General features: G+C 49.0%; 2 protein-coding genes across 9 annotated transcripts in view; one reads left to right on the forward strand and one right to left on the reverse strand.

The window, feature by feature from the left end:
• The window catches only part of AUTS2 (activator of transcription and developmental regulator AUTS2), a 1106846-nt gene extending 1089291 nt beyond the window's left edge, over window positions 1–17555 (forward strand). For all 8 annotated transcript variants that reach the window (XM_084762546.1, XM_084762550.1, XM_084762548.1 and 5 more), the window contains 5 exons: window positions 1572–1713; window positions 7968–8045; window positions 9434–9517; window positions 11232–11454; window positions 14228–17555. In XM_084762546.1, the coding sequence (XP_084618672.1) occupies window positions 1572–1713; window positions 7968–8045; window positions 9434–9517; window positions 11232–11454; window positions 14228–15485 (1785 nt within the window). In that variant the 3' untranslated portion in view covers window positions 15486–17555. The remainder of the gene's footprint in view (window positions 1–1571; window positions 1714–7967; window positions 8046–9433; window positions 9518–11231; window positions 11455–14227) is intronic.
• A 3810-nt stretch (window positions 17556–21365) lies between these two features.
• LOC311587193 (small ribosomal subunit protein eS28-like) lies at window positions 21366–21620 on the reverse strand (the record flags this gene model as incomplete). The annotated part of the gene is made up of 1 exon (XM_084763687.1): window positions 21366–21620. The coding sequence occupies one exon, from the start codon at window positions 21618–21620 to the stop codon at window positions 21366–21368; it is 255 nt and encodes an 84-aa protein (XP_084619813.1).
• Window positions 21621–21816: the final 196 nt, after the last annotated feature.

Consider the following 21816-nt stretch of genomic DNA (forward strand, 5'->3'; position numbering starts at 1 on the left):
ACTACACTTAGCTCTTTTTTTTTTTTTTTTAAGGTGCATTCTAGGGATCAAATTCAGCTCGTACACTTGCCTGGCAAGTACTCCAGTCACTGAATTTCTCCTCTAGTTTCTGTGTTGTTGTTTTAATATATAACAGTGATTCAATTAATGTGTTGTGATATATTAGAATAGGACAAAGGGCCCATTAGGCAATTAATATTAAACATTAGGTTGCTCTTGCGGAATTCCTCGAGTAATGAGCTTTAAAGTACTATCATTTTAAAACTCACAGGCAGAAGGGCTACATAGACGTGGCTCAGCCGTCCAGAGCGTTTGCTGTCTGTCTTGGCTTGTGACGAGTGAACGCATGACCGAAAGCAACTTGAGGAGGAAAGGCTTACACTTCCGAGTCACAGTCCACCACTGAGGGAAGTCAGGGTAGAAACTTGAGGCAGGAGCCTAAAAGGTGGGAACGCCTGGCACCACACCCACAGTGCCTGGGCCCTTCCACATCTGCCATTAACCAAGAAAATGCCCCCACAGCCTTCTTCACGGGCCAGTCTGAGGGAAGCATTTTCTCAAGTAAAGTTCCCTCTTTCTAGGGTTCCCTAGCCTCTAAAAGCTAACAAAAACCCACTAACCAGCACACTGCTCTCCAGAGGAACTGAGTTTGCTTCCAAGAGTCCATCCAGATGGCTCGCAACCGCCTGCAGTGCTAGCTCCTTGAAACTCTGCTTCAGGGGATCTGTTGCCCTTTTCTGGACTCTGTGTGCATCCAGAGACATGTCTGTCTCTCATACATACACCCCGCTCCCAACACACACACACACACACACACACACACACACACACACACACTATACAGAAATGAAATAAATACTTGGTGGGGGCACTTACATTCAGGGCTGGTGGTACATCCCTGTAATCTCAGCACTGGGGAGCTGGAGGCAGAAGGATTAAAAATACCCTCAAGTATGTCTTGAGGGCAGCCTGGGCTACGTGATGCTCTGCTTCAAAACAAACAAACAAAAACAAACCCAGTCTAGGGATGTGATGCGACTCAGTTGGATAACGTGCTCCTCTTCCAGCAGGAAGCCCTGGTTTCATTCATAGCCCCACATAAGGCTTGATGGTTCTGTAGGGATGGAGGTAGGGGATACGGACTTCTCGGTCGTCATCCTCGGTGACACAGTGGGCCTGAGGCCTGGCCAGCCTGGACTATGTGAGGGGGAGGGGTAGAGAAAGAACCTGCAGACTCGGCCTTTAGGACAAAATGCCGACCTGTGTGGGAGTGGGACTAGTCTTTGAATAAATAGGACCTGGTTGTACCCCTCAAACTGGACCACTTCAGAGGCCAAGTCCTGGTTTTGGAGGTACACATTGTCTGACGTAGGAGGCACGTGCCACCATCCAGCAGCCGCTGCCATTGCCCACAAGGCCAGACTGTTTTCCTGGCCTTTGAAAGCTTTGTTCTCACGTTGTTCACCGCGTTGACCCACCCCACCCCCACCCCCACCAGTCTTGAGTTAGTCGCTGCTACCTTTGTCTGCTGGTCTCCCGGGTTTTACCCTCTCTCCTCCCTCTTGTTTCAGAAACAGATGCAGTCAGACCCACACAAGCTGGACTTCGGGCTCAAACCTGAGTTCCTGAGCCGTCCCCCAGGCCCCAGTCTCTTTGGAGCCATCCATCACCCCCATGATCTGGCACGACCTTCCACTTTGTTCTCTGCCGCTGGTGAGTTCCAAGGGTGAGGGCGGTATAGGGAGCTGACAGTTCAAAGTGGTACCTGGGCTCCGTGTCCCTGATCGCTTAATAACTGAAAAATAGGATTTATAACCAGCTTGTGAGGTAGTACCCCACGTGGCTAGGGAGGTGGGCCCTGCCTCACTGATAAACCTTTTTCATTCAACGAGGACCAAGAGATAATTAAGCTAGGTGAGGTGATATACACTTGTAATTGCAACAGAGGGGAAGCAGGGACCAGCCAGTCCCTGGGATTCACTGGCCAGCTAGTCGAGCTGTATTGGTGATATCCAAGCTAACTAGAGACCCTAGCTCAAAGAAAAAGATAAGAGTGAGTGTGGTGGCGCACTCCTTTAATCCCAGCACTTGGGATGCTGAGGCAGGCAGCTCTTTCTGAGTTTGAGGCTAGCCTGATCTATATAGCAAGTACCAGGACATCCAGGGCTACATAATGAGAGCCTGCCTCAAAAAAAAAACAAAAACAAAAACAAAAACAACAAAAAAACACAAACAAACAAAACCTAAAAACAAACAAGGTAGACAACACCTGAGGAATAACATCTAAGGTTGACCTCTGGTCTTCAGACACATGTGCACATGCACCTGCACACACATGAGTACATACACACACGTAAAGAGATGGTCTTTGTCCTTACAGCACTTGCATGGCTTTGGCGTGTCACGTGTTCCCATGTTAAATGGGTACAACTCAAAGGCACATGAAAAGCTATTGAAGAAGATCAGAAAGCTTGCCAGGGACGCTTGAAAGGACTTTAAGTCCATGGATTCTTGTAAGGATGAGATCAAGCTCAGTTTGTTGCCTACAGAACAATTAGTGACAACCACACTGCCTTTTGAGGGTCGGAGGGTGGAGGAATGAGGTTAAGAGAGGTTATTGTCATGTGTTCTGGTGGCTTAGGTCTGTCACATCAGCACTTGGGAAGCAGAAGCAGGAGAAACAGTCATTCAAAGCAAGCCTGGGCTACAGGGTGAGCTTCAGCACAGCCTGGGCTACAGAGTGAGCTTCAGCGCAGCCTGGGCCACAGTTTCTCAAGACAAACAAACAGGGTTGGGGACATAAGCTCAGTTGATAGAGAACTTGCCTAGTTCGGCCCTGGGCTCCATCTGCCGCACAGCATGAATTGGCCATATCGCTTAGGAGACCGAGACAGGCAAATCAGGAGTTCAAAGTCATCCTCGGTACATAGTATGTTCAAACCCAGCCTGGGTTACTCAAGCCTCATGTCAAAAAATAATTTGTAGAAACTGAAGCAAGTAGTCGGGCGTGGTGGCACATGCCTTTAATTCCAGCACTCCGGAGGCTGAGGCAAGCGGATGTCTGTGAGTTCGAGGCCAGCCTGTTCTATAGAGCGAGTCCAGGACAGCCAAGGCTGTCTCAAAAAGCCAAAAAAGAAAGAAACCAAAGTAAGCAAACAATAAAAAAGGCAACTGCCTTTAGTAAGGGCTGAGATAAGCAAGTGGTCCACTTGGCTCTGGCTGTTCTGTTGCAGACAGAACGCATTGTTATTGCTTGGTTGACTTTGATGGCAGATGACGTGCAGGGGCCAGAGTGCTCTGTCCAAAAGACTTGTGTCCTGTTCACTCACACTGAAAATCATTCGCCTCTGAAAATACATACTCCCAGTGTCTCCTGGGGTGTGAAAGGTCAGTCCGAAGAGGAGGGCAGAAGGTGTCACAGAACTGTCCCTTTCCACTTAAGGTACACAGGGGCCAAATGTAGTGGGTATGTGGAATATTTGGGTGATGTCATTGTTTCATCATTTCTATTGAAATAGCAAATACCCTGTCCCAAAACAAAACCTAAAACAACAACAACAACAAAACCTCAGGGAAGGAAAGGGGTTTATTTGGCTTATACTTGCAGGCTACAGTTCATCATTGAAGAGAAGTCAAGGCAAAGGCTCAGAGCAATTAGTCATATTATATCCACAGTCAAGAGTGAAGAGAGAATAAACACATCCTAACCGCTTGCTCTCGAGGCTCGGGACCCCGCCTAGGGAATGGTGTTGCCAACAGTGGGCCTGGTCCGTTAATCGTCAATACAGTCCCCTCACAGACATACTCACAGGCAGCCTCATCCGGGTAATTCTTCACTCGAGATTCTGTTAGCAGGTAGTTCAAGGTCGTGGCAAGGTGATGCTTAAAACTGACCGTAATAGGACTGGGAATGTGGCTTAGTGAGTTAAGGCAGCTACTGGCAATCTTTATGTCCTTGGTTCGATTCCCTAGGAGTCATACGGTGGAAGGAGCGAGCTGATTCTTGAAAGTTGTCTTTTGACCTCCACACATGAGCTGTAGTGTGAGTGCTGCACGCATACACAAATTAATAACCAACCAGCGCACAGGTCCTATTGGTACCAAGGGTCCTAAACAATTCAGTGTTTTCTTTCCCTTTTTACTTGAGACCTGGAACTCACTAGGTAGAGCAAGAACATACTATCAGCCTCAGCTTCTGCCTCCTGAGTACTAAGATGAGAGTTCTACACCATCCCTGGTCACTGTTCAATCTCTTCGGTTTTTCTAGACAGGGTCTCTCTGTGTAGCCCTGGCTGCCCTGGACCTCACTCCTAGGCTGGCCTCGAACTCAGAAATCTGCCTCCCGAGTACTAAGAGCGTGCACACCACACCAGGCTTTTCTCACTTGTTCTCCCCCCTCCCCCACTTGAGGCAGGGTCTGATGTAGCCTAAGCTGGCCTTGAACTCTCTATGTAACCCAAGCTCATCTTAAACTTCCAGTCCTGTCTCTCCTTACTGAATGTGGGGGGATCACAGGCTGCCGCGTGCCACCACACCTGGCTTATCCAGTGCTGGGGACTGAAGCCAGGTCTTCATGTGTGCCAGGGAAGCACTTTACCAAGGGCTCTACATCTCCAGCCCACTCAGTCAGTATTTGTTAAATCAGCTTTTAGTGATGGAGCTGCACTCACTGCCGTAACGAGCTCTGTGGCTCCGTGCGCTCACTGTATGAAATCTGAATTTACCCTCAGGAACAAAAACAGCGAAGGGGTCCACCCTTTCTTACCCACATCCTGCCTGCTGCCCTCTCAGACTCTGATCCAAGATTCGCGTTTGGTAGCCCCACTGACTCTTGCGCTGACCAGCAGAGAGCTTACCGACATCGACATCGGTACAGAAGCCTGCCCTGTGGTCAGAGCAAATAAATCACCCTTTAGGGACTGATGGAATAGCCAGAGTCTCCGGTTTTCCTCCTGTGGGTTCTGTTTGGGGAATGTATTTGAAGGCTCTGTTACCATGGCACCCAGCTCGGAGACAAGGCTACACAGAGAGCAATTTTGGGAGAGAAATAGAGAGATTTCTCCCTGGACTTCATTGCAGCCAAATGGATGAATTGACTTCTTTTGCTTCAATAATCCTGGAACTGTGGGCATCCCCAGGGTCCGGGGTTTTTGTCTGAGCATTAACTAGCATGTACTACACAGTATGTGGCCCACACTTTATTTGGCTGGCACCATCAGTGGTAACTAAAGAAGGCTGTGGGATATGTTCACTTTGTGCAGAGAAGTTGGTTTTTACTTCTCAGTGGGTGGACAACCCCGTAGGTGCCCTCAAACCCCGAGATTCCAACGTGTGTCCTTTTGTGTTGTCTTACTGTGCACACCCAGGCTCACACAACCCTTGTGTGTGTAGGGGTGGGGTGGGGCGTGTCTCCAGGGATGCAAAAGAGACAATCCAGGGCTGGAGAGACAGTTCGGTGTGAAAGTATTCACCATGCAAGTGTGAGGACTCGAGTTCGAATCCCAAGTGTGGGAGTCATGTCTGAAATGAGCTTCCCTCAAACCTGCTTCAGGTGCCCTTGGTGAGGCATGATAGCCAGCCCTGCCTTCCCAGCCAGCATTAGCAAGCTCAGTGCCCAAAGCTTTTAGAAATACTGTCCTTCTCCAATTCACACACTCACGCATGCATGCACGCGCATACATGTTCTGCTCCGCCCTCCTCTTCTTTCCTAGCTTCCACTAGGAAAGGGATCTGATGTGTTTCAAATAACTATAAGTTGAGGGACTGCAGAGATGGCTCGGGAGTGAAGAGCGTTGGCTACTATTGAAGAGGACCCAGGTTTGATTCCCAGCACCCAGGTGGCGGCGGCTCAAAACTGTTTTGTCATTTCACTTGCAGTGAGTCTAATACCTTCTGGGCTCTGCAGGAGCCCGGCATATGTGTAGTACATGCAGGCCAAACACTCATATATATATACAGATTTTAAAAATAATAAATAAAATAAAAAATACATCAGGGCCAACAAGATGGCACAGGGAGTAAAGGTGTTTGCTACCAAGCCTATCAGCTGAGTTCGATCACTGGGTGCCACGTAGTGGAAGGAGAGAACCGATTCCCAGAAGTTATTCTCTGGCCTCCAGATGCACTATGGCATGCATGCATGCCACACGGATAGAGGTACACACACGCTAAGTAAGTAAATGTAACTTACAATTTCAATTAGTTGCAGTGGTATGCGTGCACACACACACACACACATACACACACACACACACACACACACACACACACACACACACACGAGTAAATGTAACTTAGACATTCAAATTGACCAAATAGAAAACAAAGAACATGTAGTCATATGAAGGGAACTGTACACTACACTGAGAGGCATAGCAGATAGAGACTGTTAAAGCCAGTTGCTCCATCCTTGGTGTTCCATTTTGTTTGGTTTAGTTCTGTGGCTCAGTCTCACAGAGCTCAGGCTGACCTTGAACTCCTGATCCTCCTGCCTCTTCTGAGGGCTGGTATGGCTGGCTGGCATGCACTGCCACACCCAGTTTATGCAGTGCTGGGTCTGGCATCGGGGACTTTCTGCACACTAGGCAAGCACCCTACCAACTGAGCCACCCTGAGGACTTGGAGGTTCAAAATAGGAATAAAGTGCCTTTTCCTGGCACTGGAAGTTAAGAGACATCAGAAGGCTTAGCCTCCTATCATTCGGCGTCAGCTCCCTGCAGTACATGTGGTGGTGGGGAGCCTTGTGAGGGCCTTTCAGTGGGTGGTGAAGAACCCACCCACCCCATGGTAACGAGAGTGGGGCTTGGCAGAAGACTCCACAGGACAGCACTGTCTGCAGCTCCAGGACCACCCATGAAGTGAAAAAAAAAACAAAAACATGTCCCTGATGTGCTGAAGAAGGATGCCTTGGACTTGCTACTCTACTTTAGAGGTGCCTAAGAAGTCCTTCAGAGATGGACTCCCTTCAGTGTTTGCAAGCTTGCATCGCTGCAGACAGACTTGGCTGTAGGAGCTCTGCTTATACCCCTCCCCCAACTAACCAGGCCTGATGCTTGTGGCATTAACTTCATCAAGAGATCCTTTGGGGGCCCATGGCCCAGCCAGTAAAATGCTTACCGCATAACATGAGGACCCTGAACCCATATAGCTAGCCGTGGCAGTGTGCATTTGTTAGCTGGGGAGGCTCAACAACAGACTTTGCCTTAAAAAAAAAAATTAAGGTAGAGAGTGACTGACTCTACATGCACATACTTACATATAAGCACTCGTGTGTACACAGACACACACACGTACCCGCCTGCATGCACACACATAGCAAATGTCTTTTCTCGTGGTGTCCAGCCATTTTAGTTGGCTTGCTATTGCTGTGATAACACACCGCAACCAGAAGCAACATAGGGGAAGAAGTTGTGTATTTCAGCTTACAGTCTACCACGCAGAGAAGTCAGAGCAGGACCTGAAGCAGCTGTCGGGGAGGATCAGTAATTACTGGCTTGCCCTACAGGCTGGGGAGGATCAGTAATTACTGGCTTGCCCTACAGGCTCACATTCACTTACCCTTTGTTATACCACCTGGGATCACCTGCCTAGGGATGACACCGCCCACAGTGGGCTGGGCCCTTACACATCAATCATGAACGGAGAAAATGCCCTACAGCCTTGCCTACCAACCAATCTGATGGGCCATCTTCTCAATTACAGTTCCCTCCTCCTACCAGACTCTAGCTTGGTGTCCAGCTGACAAAAACTGAGCAGGCCACCTATCCAGCTAGGGAAGATGGGAAGGGCGCCTTATTTTGTTGTCTCCCCCACCCCACCCCACCCCCATTGTCTTTTACCCAGTTGTATCTGCAGGAGCTATGGATGCACTGAAATTCGACTTCAACACATTTTCTTTGGGCCACAACCCCCCACCCCCCAGCACCGGCTTTCTCTAAACTCTGACCCAGCTCCATTTGTTTTTGCAGGTGCTGCGCATCCTACTGGGACCCCTTTCGGGCCACCGCCTCATCACAGTAACTTTCTCAACCCTGCCGCTCACCTAGGTGAGTGAGAAAGATGGGAGGGACCCTCCCTGCAGCCTAGTCACAGTCAGGGCACCTGCTAAGCCTTCCATGGGATCTCTAGTCAGGGTGGAGCATGGTGGCAGCAGCGTCAAACAGCTGAATGTCATAGTGTGCATTCAGGAAGCAGAAAGAGAGAGAGAGAGACAATGATGGCACTGAGCTCACTTCCTCCCTTTTATCCAGTCCAGGTCCCTACCCTGTGGGCTGGTGCCACCCACCCACCCTGAGGGTGGGTCGTTCCATCTCAGCCCAGTCTAGACACTTCCTCCCGGCTGTGCCCAGGGGTCATCTTCCCCGGTGGGTCTAGATCCAGTTATCCGGGCTTTTCCACGAGGGGCTTGGGGCATCTGAGAGCGTGTGTGTAATGGGCATAGAAAGAGAGCTTCATCAAAGGGCTGCACGCTTTGCTTTTGTCTTCTTTGCACTATGGATGACGTGTCTTTCCTTAGGGGCTTTATTCCCCCTGTGGCCTTTCTATTAGTCCCATGAAGAGTGCAGCCAGTCACAGGCAGTGACTCCTCGTGGGGGATATATAGGAGGATTATATATCATCTGCTTTTGTCGTCGTTGTTTTGTTTTGTGTTTTTTGGTTATTTGATTGGTTTTTGAGACAGGGTTTCCCTACATGGCCCTGGCTGTCCTGGGACTCACTCTGTAGACCAGGCTGGCCTCAAACTTGACAGAGATCCACCTGCCTCTGCCTCCCAAGTGCTGGGATTAAAGGCGTGCACCACCCTGCCCGGCTTTTATTACTTATTTTTATTTTACATGTATAAGTGTTTTTGCTTATATGAATGTCTGCTCATGTGCCTTCATTGCCCTCAGAGGCCAGAAGGTGGGGGTTGGGGGTGGGGCAGGGTCCCGGGCACTGGAGTTAAAGACAGTTGTGAGCTCTCGTGGGGGTGCTGGGAACTGAACCCCAGGTGCTCTCTCTAGCCCAGTGGCACCTCATTTTTGTTGATGCTTGAAATCTCAGCACTCAGGAGGTAGGAATGAGGCAGGGGGGTTAGTTCAAGTTTGAAGGCATCTTGAGTTAAATGAGACGTGTCTAAAAGAGAAAAAGGAGAGACAGAGAGACAGAGGCAGAAACACTTTACAGGCAAGAAGGCAGTTTAGAGCACCGGGTCCTGAGTTTGTTCAGTGCCACCCCAAGTGCAAAGCTGAAATCATGCAAAGGAAAACAAACCCCTTGGGGCGCTTGCTAACCCAGTGCCTAAGTCCAAATACAGAAAAAAGCCTTACACAGCCTGTCAGGAGAGTCAAGGTGCAGCAAAGAGGACCTGTCACCTCCCCAGCTCCCAAAACCCCTGTGCTCCCCACTCAGAAGTCCCTGACCACCATCTCTTGCTCCCCGATCTTACTCGCAGAGCCTTTTAACCGGCCGTCTACATTCACGGGCCTCGCTGCAGTCGGCGGCAATGCCTTCGGGGGACTCGGAAACCCTTCAGTTAGTGAGTACTTCTCTTCTTACGTCTCTCTTCTGCAATTTCTCTGACCCATATATGGCTTTAGACCTTTTAAGGAAAAGGGAAACTTTACTTTGGGAAGGGAAAAAAAAAATAAGCTGAGTATATGGGTCAGTGACAGGGCCAGTGAGGGCCTAGGGCATGGCTCAGTGACAGAGAGCTTGTCTAGCATGGGCAAGGCCCCACGTTCCCTCCCCAGCACCACCCAACAGTCACTTGGAAACAGAGGGAAGAGGCAGGTGTGGTGTAGCACACACCTTTAATTCCATTCCTTAGGAGGCAGAGTCAGGCAGGTTTCTGGGAATTTGAGGCCAACCTGGCCTATAGAGACAGTTCCGGGCCAGCCGGAGCTGCGTTGCGAGACCCTGGTGAAAAGCAAATGTGAATGAAGGTACCATGAAAGGAACACACACACACACACACACACACACACACACACACACACACACACACACATCACTTAGGGATGTAGAGATGTGACTCAGTGGGTAAGAGCACGTGCTGCTCTTCCAGAGGATCCAGGCTTGGTTCTCCGCACCCACGTAATGACTCATAACCCTCTGTAACTACGGTCCAGGGCATCTGACGCCTGCCTCTGGCCTCTGTAGGCTGAGCACCTGGCATATACACGGCACACATATAATCATGCAGGCAAAAGCCTATACACACAAAGTAAAAGCAAATACATGTGTGGTAATATTATTATTAACGGGGGAGGGAGACAAATTCAGGTTAGAGCATTCCAAAAACAGGTTTAACGGTGAAGTTGGGTGTAAGTACATAAGCCCCACTGGAAGCAGAACAGACTGTTGAAATAGGCTCTATGCATCAGGAGTGAATGGTGACAGGCTTGGTCACTACAAGAAGTTTCCTTCGGTTACAGCTCAAAAAACAAAATTTTATATATATATCTTTAGAGATAGCAGGATCGGGAAAAAAAGTACACTGAAGAATAATGGCCCTAGGAATTTGACTTTACTGGATAGAATGCTTGCCTGACATGCAGGAAGTTTTCCATCCGCCGCAGTACATAATCAGAGTGAGATGGCACAAGCCTGCAATCCCAGCACTCGGGAAGGCGGAGGTGGTCATATCATGGTGGCTATGTAGGGAATTTGAGGCCAACCCAGGGATCCCATAAGATCTGGTCTCGAAAAGAGAGGAAGGAAAGGGGGGGGGGGGTGGAAGGCAGACAGACAGACAGACAGACAGACAAAGAACAAGAACGCATGCAGATGCATGCATTGCTCAGGACACGATCCTGCACGGTCTTTTTTGGACACTCGTTTCAACTAATGCTGGAAGGAATAGCATTCGGCAGGGTGTGCTAGGCAGAGGACCAGTGGATTCTGCCGAACTGACGCATTCATCTGTCATACGGTCATAACGCACCTTTCTGCATGCCTGGAACTTCTGCATGCCCACGTATGTCGGGCTGGGTATCTACATACCTGCCCGGTCCCTTCTCACTTTTTCCTCTTCATTGATTTTTTTTTTTAAAGCTGTGAGCTGCCTCTGCAGTGTAGGACAAGTGTCCCTCTAATGAGTGTGTTAATCTCCTTTCCTTTTCCAGCTGCCAATAACATGTATTCATTTTAACTCTGAATGCTGTTAAAGTTTTTGGTAAGTACCTTCACTACGGCAGGTTTCTATTGAGATTTCTCTGAAACCTTTTTTGTTCTCCACTTCACCATTTCAGCACCCAACTCAGTGTTCGGCCACAAGGATAGCCCCAGTGTGCAGAACTTTAGCAATCCTCACGAGCCCTGGAACCGGCTGCACCGAACGCCTCCGTCGTTCCCGACCCCTCCGCCCTGGCTGAAGCCAGGGGAGTTGGAGCGCAGTGCGTCCGCTGCAGCCCATGACAGAGATAGAGATGTAGATAAACGAGACTCCTCCGTTAGTAAAGATGACAAGGAAAGGTACGAAAAGAAACCGCTCTCGAGTCCCGCTGGGGGAGCCCGCCCTGGGCCACACTCCAGGCAGAACCAGCCACCTCCCCTCTCCCTTGCCCCAGCCTCTGTCCCAGCCTTGCGCTTAAGGACCTCTGTAGCTCCTCAGTTCCTTTCCAGTCAACACCAGGCAGCCCTCCCTTGCACTCTGTGGTACAGAGCAGATGGTGACCGTAGCCTATCGCTAGGACATAGGATAAGGAGCCCATCTTAGAAGCAGCAAGACATACAAGCCACACAACGTCCCTGAAACATCATTTCGTCCAAGTAGACATCCTCCGGTAGACAGACAGCTCGGGGCCAGACACACACAGCATGAATCTGCCATGTTTGCTTTTGAGTCGTGACATCCATCCATAGGTTTTTTTTTGTTTGGTTTTGGTTTTGGTTTTGGTTTTGGTTTTGGTTTTCTTCTTTTCATTTGCTTCTAGTAAGTCATATTTACATCACCTCATCCTGTTTTTCTCAAGTCTTAATCCAAACTCGAAACCCCTGGGGCTCATAGACAATCAGTACAGTTTTGTGTTTTTGTTTTTGTTTTTGTTTTGTTTAACTAATCTGAATTTAAGACAGCAGCAATAAGAAGCTTTGCTTTGCGTCTGCTTTCCCAGGGGATTATTACTTTTACTAACCATTGTTTTCTGCATATTGACCCCTTTTCTCAAAAATCTACCGTAAAAGAAAAAAATATCTCAGTATTTTTAAGCAGAATGCTGTAGGCATTTTGTTTCGTTTCTTTAGGCTGTTTTCATTTGGATGGATAAGTCATGTCAGTATACACTTGGCAAACAAAACCAAAACCCCCAATGGTCCCTCTTTTGTACTTAGGGTTGAAATTTGGGGCTGGGGAGATGGCTCAGTGGGTAATGTACTTACTCTGTAAGTGTTTTGTACCTGAGTTCAGACCCCCACCATCTATGCAAAGCTGAGCATAGTAGTGTGTGTGTGTGTGTGTGTGTGTGTGTGTGTGTTTGTGTGTTTGTGTAATCCTAGAGCCCTTGTCCCTACCTCACCTTTGTGTCTGACACCCAAGGCTGCCCTCTAACCTCCTCAGTTGCTTAATAGTGTGCACCTGCAGGCATGTGTGCAGGTGCACACACACACACACACACACACACACACACACACACACACGAAAATTCAAATTTGATTCATATCTTTAACTTTGTACATTGTACATGTATATGCCCTAGTAATTTAAAAAGAAGTCAAATATTCCAATTCTACATATGACTGATAAAGTGACGCACACCATTAATCCCAGCACTCCAGGGATATAGGAAGGTGCATTTCTGTGAGTTTGAGGCCAGCCTGCTCTACATAGGTCAGCCAGGGATACCTAGAGAAAACCTGACTCAAAAAACTGACTGATAAGGTGTCTTTCATAAGTTGTCATGCTGTGTTGGTTGGTTTCTTATGAGGTTAAAAACACAAATTACCATATAAGAAAGTTGTAATTAAAAAAAATAAAATCTCTCAACCTATAGGAGCTCTAAAGTACTAAAGGGGCCAAACCCATACAATGTGGACTTTCTGAATAGTTTCTTATAGACTAGTGTATAGGCTTATTTTGGTTTTTTCTTGATAGAATCAGAATGACCCCTTTAAGTTGGGGAAACTTGAAAGACATTTTTTATTCTTTCTTTCTCCTTTAAGGTTATTCTTGTCAGCTTCTATATGTTAATAGGAAGCAGAATTCGTAGGTCAGTTTCCCTAGCACACCCCCAGTCCCCCACTGGGGTCCCCTGGACTCCGATCTTTGACACTTCTTTGTCAATACAACCTCTGGTCCGTCATCTCCCATCTTTCTCACATCCACCCTGAGCTTTCTCCCTCTTAACTCTGAATTTGAACTGCTCATCTTCTGTTATTCTGTCCCCCCTCTCACCCCCCCACCTCCACCCCCACCCCCACCCCCGAGTCCATAGACATATCCTCCCCCACGCCAAGTTTCCTTTTACAGTCTTCTTATGGGTCCTCTCTGACAGGGACCTCAGTCAGGGAGCTCTGACGCCACATCTACTACACCCCAGTCTGCACGCATCGGATTGAAGGTCTCTGGCACTCCAGGAATTGAAGGGGGCGGGGTTGCCTTTCCAGCTACCCTTATTCTGTGTCTGCGTTAGCGGTTCTCAACCATCCTAATGCTGTGACTCCCCCCCACCCCCGCCCCCCACCCCCCCACACCATAAAATTATTTTCCTTGCTACTTCATAACTGAACTCTGCTATTGTTAGGAATCAGATTGTAAATATCCATGTTTTCTGTTGGTCTTAGTTGACCCTTCCAGAGTCAGCTGCTGGAAAGCCCTGTATTATAAACTCATGACTGTATTAAACCCTTCCCCACCTCAGCTTATATCCAGAGTCTGAGGAAAAGTCTTCATTTGTGATCGGGCTCTTGGATCTGTATTCGTAACCTAAAGCTATCCTGAGAAGCTAAACAGATGGGCTGTCCTTCAGTGTTCCTCAGTGACCACCCTGGCCTACAGTGGCTCTTCCTTTGTGACCTTGATCAAGGCGGGTCCCTTGGAAGCCCGACTCACCCTCATCTGTAGGCCTTCACCTCTGAAGCTGCCTCTAGAATCTAGATTAGGAGCAGGTGGCTGTCTTTACCGGGAAGCCGGGCAGTGCCCACTACCTGAGTGACCTACCCTGTCCTCACACCATCATCTCATTGACCACACCTTGCCTGGCTGGCAAGCCCATTTCATTTTTTTGCCCTCCCCTCTTCCCCCTCACAGGGAAAGCGTTGAGAAAAGACACCCCAGCCATCCTTCCCCAGCACCTCCCGTCCCGGTGAGCGCCCTGGGCCATAACCGCAGCTCCACCGATCCGACGACCAGGGGTCATTTGAATACTGAGGCTCGTGAGAAAGAGAAACCAAAAGACAGGGAGAGAGACCACTCGGGATCCCGAAAGGACCTGACCACTGAAGAGCACAAAGTCAAGGAAGGCCACCTGCCCGAGAGAGATGGGCACAGCCACGAGGGACGTGCAGCAGGCGAAGAACCCAAGCAGCTGTCCCGGGTGCCATCGCCCTACGTGAGGACACCAGGCGTGGATAGCACCAGGCCTAACAGCACCTCTAGCCGGGAAGCCGAGCCACGCAAGGGGGAGCCGGCCTACGAGAACCCCAAGAAGAGCGCCGAGGTCAAGGTCAAAGAGGAGCGCAAGGAAGACCACGACCTACCCACAGAGGCCCCGCAATCCCACAGGACCTCAGAGGCACCTCCGCCCAGCTCCTCAGCCAGTGCCAGTGTACACCCGGGGCCTCTGGCATCCATGCCCATGACTGTGGGAGTGACTGGCCTCCATGCCATGAACAGTATCGGTAGTCTGGACAGGACACGCATGATGACCCCGTTTATGGGCCTCAGTCCGATCCCGGGGGGAGAGCGCTTTCCGTACCCCTCTTTCCACTGGGACCCCATGCGGGACCCCTTAAGGGATCCTTACCGTGACTTGGACATGCACCGAAGGGACCCTCTGGGCAGGGACTTCCTGCTCAGGAACGACCCCCTGCACCGGCTCTCCACACCCCGGTTGTACGAAGCGGACCGCTCCTTCAGGGACAGGGAGCCTCATGATTACAGCCACCACCACCATCACCACCATCACCCGCTGGCCGTGGACCCTCGGCGGGAGCACGAACGGGGTGGACACCTGGATGACCGCGAGCGGCTGCACGTGCTTCGGGAGGACTACGAGCACCCACGGTTGCACCCTGTGCACCCCGCTTCTCTGGACGGACACCTCCCACACCCGAGCCTGCTCACGCCAGGCCTTCCTAGTATGCACTACCCTCGCATCAGCCCTACTGCGGGCCACCAGAATGGACTGCTCAACAAGACCCCGCCCACTGCGGCGCTCAGCGCCCCACCTCCGCTCATCTCCACATTAGGGGGCCGCCCGGGATCCCCCAGGAGGACTACGCCTCTGTCGGCTGAAATCCGAGAGAGGCCACCGTCCCACACACTGAAGGACATCGAAGCTCGATAAGCCAAGAGGACGAGGCGGACCTTGGAGTGGGGGAGAAACCCCAGGGACACCCCCCCCAAGACTCAAGAGACAGCTCCTGCACCCCCAAAACTGAAAGGTGCAGAGCTCCAACTCTTCCCCTGGGGAAAAACAATGGACAGAGACTCTGTTTGGATGTTGAAATGTTTTTGTATATTAATGTTGGAATTTTTCAGACCTTTTAGACAGGTTCTGTTTGTTCTTACATTTCTTTACTTTTTTTGGTTGTTGTTCCTTGCATAAAACTTTGATTTGAACCAAAACGGTGAAGGTAATGACACACAAGGATCTGATGATAACGGGGGGCCGGGGGCGGGGGAAAAGCATCTATCCATCACCCAGAGCTGTCTCAGAGGAGGAGGCATGTACATAGAGTGTAAAAAGAGATTGCTTCATGAGCTGACGGTTCATATATGCAAAAAGATAAAGACGAAAGCTTTACTTGTACAGATGTAAATAGGTAAAGATTAAGTAACATAAAACATTAATACTTCTTCAAATGTGCTATTTACAAGTCTAACTTCAGCGGACTCGGCCCTCGGAGGAGGAGGCCGGGTTCCCATCAGCTAAAAACCCTTCAACTATGCAAAGAATACGAGGGCTTTTCCCGAAAGCCCACCTAACTCAAAGGAGCCTTTTCAAATCCATTTACAACATACTTAAGGTCATATTTTCCCTGAACAAGTGCTTGCCTGAGACTTTATACAACTGTTTTCCTTTTGGTTTGGTTTTTTTGTTTTTCACACGGAGAAACACTTTATTTCTTCCTTTTTTTTTTTTTTTTTTTTTTTTTTTAAATCTGGAACTTGGCACCTGAAGTTGCTGCTTGTGGTCTTGGGGGGGGGGCGGGTAATGGGGAAAGGCGCACCCCCTAGAAAGTATAACTAAGAAACAGAAGCTTTGCCCCCAGAGAAGATGGTATGGTTCTGCCAACAATCGGCCAGATGGGCTGTGCCTGCCCTCACAAACAGGTCGCCAGAATTTCCGGTCACCTCTGAGGCCGTTAAGTTGCAGGCGACTTCAAATGGGAACTAAGCCCTCCCTTCCCCGACCCCCCCGCACCCTTATCTCATAACATGTACACACTTTCTTGTTCCATAATATGATTTAAGGACACTCACACAGGTCCTGAAAGAAAGCTGTCCGCGTTTTCTCAGATGGTGGATATGTTTTCACGGAATTAAAGGTACACAGAATCCAGTGTGATTCCAATAAGAAATGGAAGCCTGGGAAGAGCCGAACAGGTAGAGCTTGTAAGAGCCATCAGGAAGTACTAAGGGTGAAAGGTGGCAGAGAGGGAGGCGTGTGTGTGTGTGTGTGTGTGTGTGTGTGTGTGTGTGTGTGTGTGTACAGATGTATGTGTGTTTTCATCAGTCTTAATGTCTTCATGACACTTTTATAAGGACATTAGCCCTCTTGTCTACATATTTGGAGAGAATATGACTTTACTAGCCGAGAAAATACAATATATCTTGTCTACTGGCCTGTAAAATACATGTAAGAAATAAAAATTAGTCCCATTTGGTCCTCTAGTATATTAAAGTGCTATCTGACATTGTTATCCTGGTTTTTTTTTTTTCAAAAAAAAAATGTAAACTACAGACCATTGTTTCTAAAAGCAGAGAGATCTATTTTAGTAGTCAACTGAAGGTTTAGTTGTGAATTCCGATTTTGTGGACACCAGATGTGTGCAGTGTTTTCTTTTTTTCCTTTTTCTTTTTCTTTCTTTTTTTTTTCTTTCTGTGTTTTGTTTTTTAAGACAACAACTTAAAAAAGAAAATCCCAAGGATTCTGTGCACTGGAACTGTAGTGGTAGCTTTCTCAGCATTGTAAAGAGGTTGTTCTTGTACAGGCCTTTTTTTGCTGTTTCTCTTGTATGTTAAAAAAAAAAAAAAAGAAAAAGAAAAAAGAAAAAAAAGAAAGAAAAACATTTCCTTTCCAGATCCTACTCGAACAGGAAGGAAAGCCGCGGATCTTCAGCATGTATCATTGGAGGAGCCTTCTTGTGTAATGTAAATGTGCCACGCCATGTTATTAAAAAATGTGAACCAAGTGCTCAGAGGTTTCTTTGTGTGAGGTACCACTCTAGACCAGGTTCTAGAAAAGACACCCCACCCCCACCACTGACCTTGCATCCCCCTTCTCCCCCCCCCCACCCTACCCCCAGGCCCATAGCAGTAAGGTCCTCACAATGGCGAGCCCCCACCCCCACCCCCCCAATCCAGGTGTTGACCATTAGCTGGTCCAGCATCTTTTGGGGATGGTGTTCTGAACAAAATCAACATCCCGAGGGAACTGGCTGTAGCTCAGTTGGTAGAGTATTCTACCTAATATGCCCAAAGCCCTCTGAGGTGATGGCTCCAACTCACCCCCCACCCCCCACCTCAGAAATCACCCAGAAATGTGATTCCTCCCAGGACTTGGGAGGTGGAGGCAGAAAGATCCGAAGTTCAAGGTCATGACCAGTGAGGTGGCTTAACAGGATAAAGCGTTTGCCCTCAAGCCTGCCAGTCCAGAGTTTCATCACTGAGACCCACATGGTGAAAGAAGAGAAGTAACTCCTGACAAGGCTGTTCCTCTGACCTTCGGGCACACTTACAGGCCAGAGTCATCCTTAAGGCCGGCATGACCTACTTGAGTGAGACCCAGTCTGAAGAAAAGGGCAGGGTAAATTTTCTTGTTTTAGACTGGTAAAATTGGGATAGGGAGGTAGATGGAGGAGGGCAGGGGAAAGCCACGCGCTGCTGACCTGGACTCCCCGGGTTCTGCCCTCACATGGTAGATCCACACAGTGGAAGGTGAGAGCTGACTCCTACAAGTTGCCCTCTGACCTCCGTATGTGTGTGCCCCCAAATATATTTGCATATACACACACACACAGACGTACGAAGATAAATGTAATGCTGTTTTTCTTTTAAAACTGCTACATTCACTGTTTAAGGTTTGTACCTCATAGTGGGGGAAGGGAGGAAGGGGGAAAACTAGCAATCAAGGTCAGTAGGATCAAGGGGTGGCTACCAGGGAAGCTTTAGATACAAAAGAATAGAAATCTGGGGTGCAGTATGGACTTCTGAGGCTCCACAGAGCTCTTGGAAAAGCCTAGGGGACATATCGCAAGATTCCTGGTTTCGGGGGTAGCGGCACAAGGAGAGCGCAAAGGCTTTAAAAAGCAGAGCTGGGAGACTGTGATTAAAGCAATGGTTCTTAACTTTCCTAATGCTGTGACCCTTTAATGCAGTTTCCCCTGTCGAGGTGACCCCCCCCCCAACCATAAAATTATTTTGTTTCTACTTTATAACTGTAATTTTGCTACTGTTACAAATTGTAATGCAAAGAACCATATTTTCTTATGGTCTCAGGCTGCCACAGTGAAAGGGTCATTTGACGCCCCCCCTACACACACACACACACACACACACACACACACACACACACACACAGTGTCACAACCCACATGTAGCGAACAGCTGGGTGAAGAGCATTTGCTGCTCTCACAAGGACCAGCATTCGGTTCCCAGCACTCAGGTCAGCTGGCTCACAAACACTTGTAACTCCAGCTCTCAGGGACCCAACACACTCTTCTAACCCCTGAGAGCACATATTCTCACGTGTGCGTGAGTGTGCCCATCCCACCCCACCCCACGATAGGTCAAAAACAAAAACAAACCTGGGGGGGGGTGTATCTTAGTGGGCAGAGTGCATCACTGGGACGGAAGAGGGGATTGGTTTACAACCCCTAAGCTGAAAACAGAGCAATAGTCCAGTGAGAGCCCACTTGGCTTAGCACCATTTTATAGCTAGAGGAACTGCCAGACTAGGAAAAAAATAAAATAAAATAAAAAAATAAAAATAAAAAGAAAGAAAGAAAAGAAAACCAGTGGGGCTTGGAAAATACACCAAATCCTGGGCTTTGCTGGATCCAGTGTCACCGATGTCACAGATGCTCTTTGACATGCTATTTCTGGCAGACCTCACTGCCTCTTAGCCACACTCCGATTTCAGTACCACCATCTGCAGTGTCAGTTACTGGGAGAGTCACTCTCCCATCAGTCATGGTGGCTAGTCCCTGCGGGCTCCGATTCATCTCAACCTTTGCATATTTCCCCCTCTAATTACACCGGGCGCCTCAGCATTGCTGGATGCCGGCACCAATTTGATTCCCCCGCTAACCTATAGATGCTCTAATTATCTCCACAATCCCTGACTGACAATGATCTTGTTACCTTCTAATGGTACATGACAAGTGAGATGGCGAACATAATGAAACGATAATTACCACTCTGGATGGATATTTGTGACGGCACTCGCTGCGCATCCTTTTCTCTGCCTCAATCAAGGCGGGGTGGGGGTGCGGGGGAGGGGCGCACGGGGGTGGGAGTAAGACGCGATCGTTGATGGTCTATACGTACAGTGCATAAGAAGAGGAGGAGGACAGCATCCTGTGGTGACATTAGCCAAGACTTCTCTCCTGTTTGGCTCTATATACACGTTGGGCCTCTGTGGCAATAATAAAGTTGAAAGGAAAGGGATCATCATATGAGCAATGTGTGTGCGTTTGTGTGTGTGTAAACACATGTATGTAAACTCGACATTTTCTTTTTGGTGCATTTCTGGGGGAAAAAAAATCTATTAAATGTGGGACATTTGCCAAAATACAATTGGTCCTTGATCAGACAGAAATTTGGGGGTTGCCAATGCAACTCTGTTAGTAGTGATCAGACAAATATTTGGGGGTTGGCAATGTAACTCTGTTAGTAGCGTGCGCCTCTCTCATGCAAAAGATCCCGTGTGCCATCCACACCACCACGTGAACAAGGTGTGGTGGTGCACGCCCATCATCTCAAGACTCAGGAGGCCTGAGGAGAGAGGATCAGAAGTTCAAAGTCATCCTCAACTACATAGTAAGTTTGAGGCCAGCTTGGGCTGTGTGAGAGTCTGTTTCAAAAAGAAAAAGAGGAGCAGGGAGAAAAAAAGAAAGGATAGATTCTTACTGTGTATTCCTCAGTATGAAGCTGCTGGTCGGCTTGCTGTCGTCATGGCTACAAAGCCAAAGTTGTAGTATATTGGGTAGAAAATGCTAGAAGCTTCTGTTAAAAGGAAGAAGACCTCGAGATAGCTTTTACAGTCTAGCTTTACCTGCCCGTGTCCTCAGCAACCCTAACAAAGCCCCAAACCTCTCTAGATCTCAGTATTTCTACTGCCTGCCCACCTCCAGCTGCATGTACTGGTCATGGACCTGAGCCTGGAGTGTGCTAGGCAAATGCCCCAAACAACTGAGCCACACCACAGTCCCTCACTGGGGGATTCTAGGCAGGTGCTCCACCACTGAGCCACACCCCAGCCCCTCACTGGGGGATTCTAGGCAGGTGCTCTACCACTGAGCCACACCCCCAGCCCTCACTGGGGGATTCTAGGCAGGGGCTCTACCACTGAGCCACACCCCAGCCCTCACTGGGGGATTCTAGGCAAGGGCTCTACCACTGAGCCACACCCCAGCCCCTCACTGGGGGACTCTAGGCAGGTGCTCTACCACTGAGCCACACCACAGTCCCCTCACTGGGGGATTCTAGGCAGGTGCTCTACCACTGAGCCACACCCCCAGCCCCTCACTGGGGGATTCTAGGCAGGTGCTCTACCACTGAGCCACACCCCCAGCCCCTCACTGGGGGACTGTAGGCAGGTGCTCTATGACTGAGCCACACCCCAGCCCCTCACTGGGGGACTGTAGGCAGGTGCTCTATGACTGAGCCACACTCCAGCTACTTTCTGGGCTAGCACTCTACCACTGTATGATGCTCCCTAGCCCTAGGAATTTGGTTCAGTATTTTTTTTCTTTTTCTTTTTTAAATACAAATGCTTTCTTTAACAGCTACAGGTCATCCCATGGGTTAAGTGGTGGATATCCAGAACCCAGCAGCAGGGTGAGCACAAGCTCTGAGCCTCCCTTTCTGACTTCAATAGAGTGAGCACACTACCCTCTCTAACGGGACCTTTGATGTTTTGGATGATAGAGCGGCTGGTGTCCATAAATTCCACATGCTGTCCCTGCAAACCAGTCTTGCCCAACACTTTGGTTACCCTAACTAGCTTTACGGGCTGCACGCGGCTTGTGTCCATAATGGCGGCGATCTCGGTGATCTGGCAGAGAGAGGTCAGTTTGGTTTTTCATGGAGGCGTAGAGGGTGTTCTTTTGAGACACTGTCTGTGAAACCCAATGTCGTCTTGGATTCCTGAACCTCCTGCCTGCCTCCCAAGTGTTGGGATTGGAGGCATGGATCCTTACACCCAGCGAACTCGTTCGTTGATGTAGATG

Source organism: Acomys minous (genome assembly GCF_964271855.1).
Source record: "Acomys minous genome assembly, chromosome: 16".
Lineage (NCBI taxonomy): Eukaryota > Metazoa > Chordata > Mammalia > Rodentia > Muridae > Acomys > Acomys minous.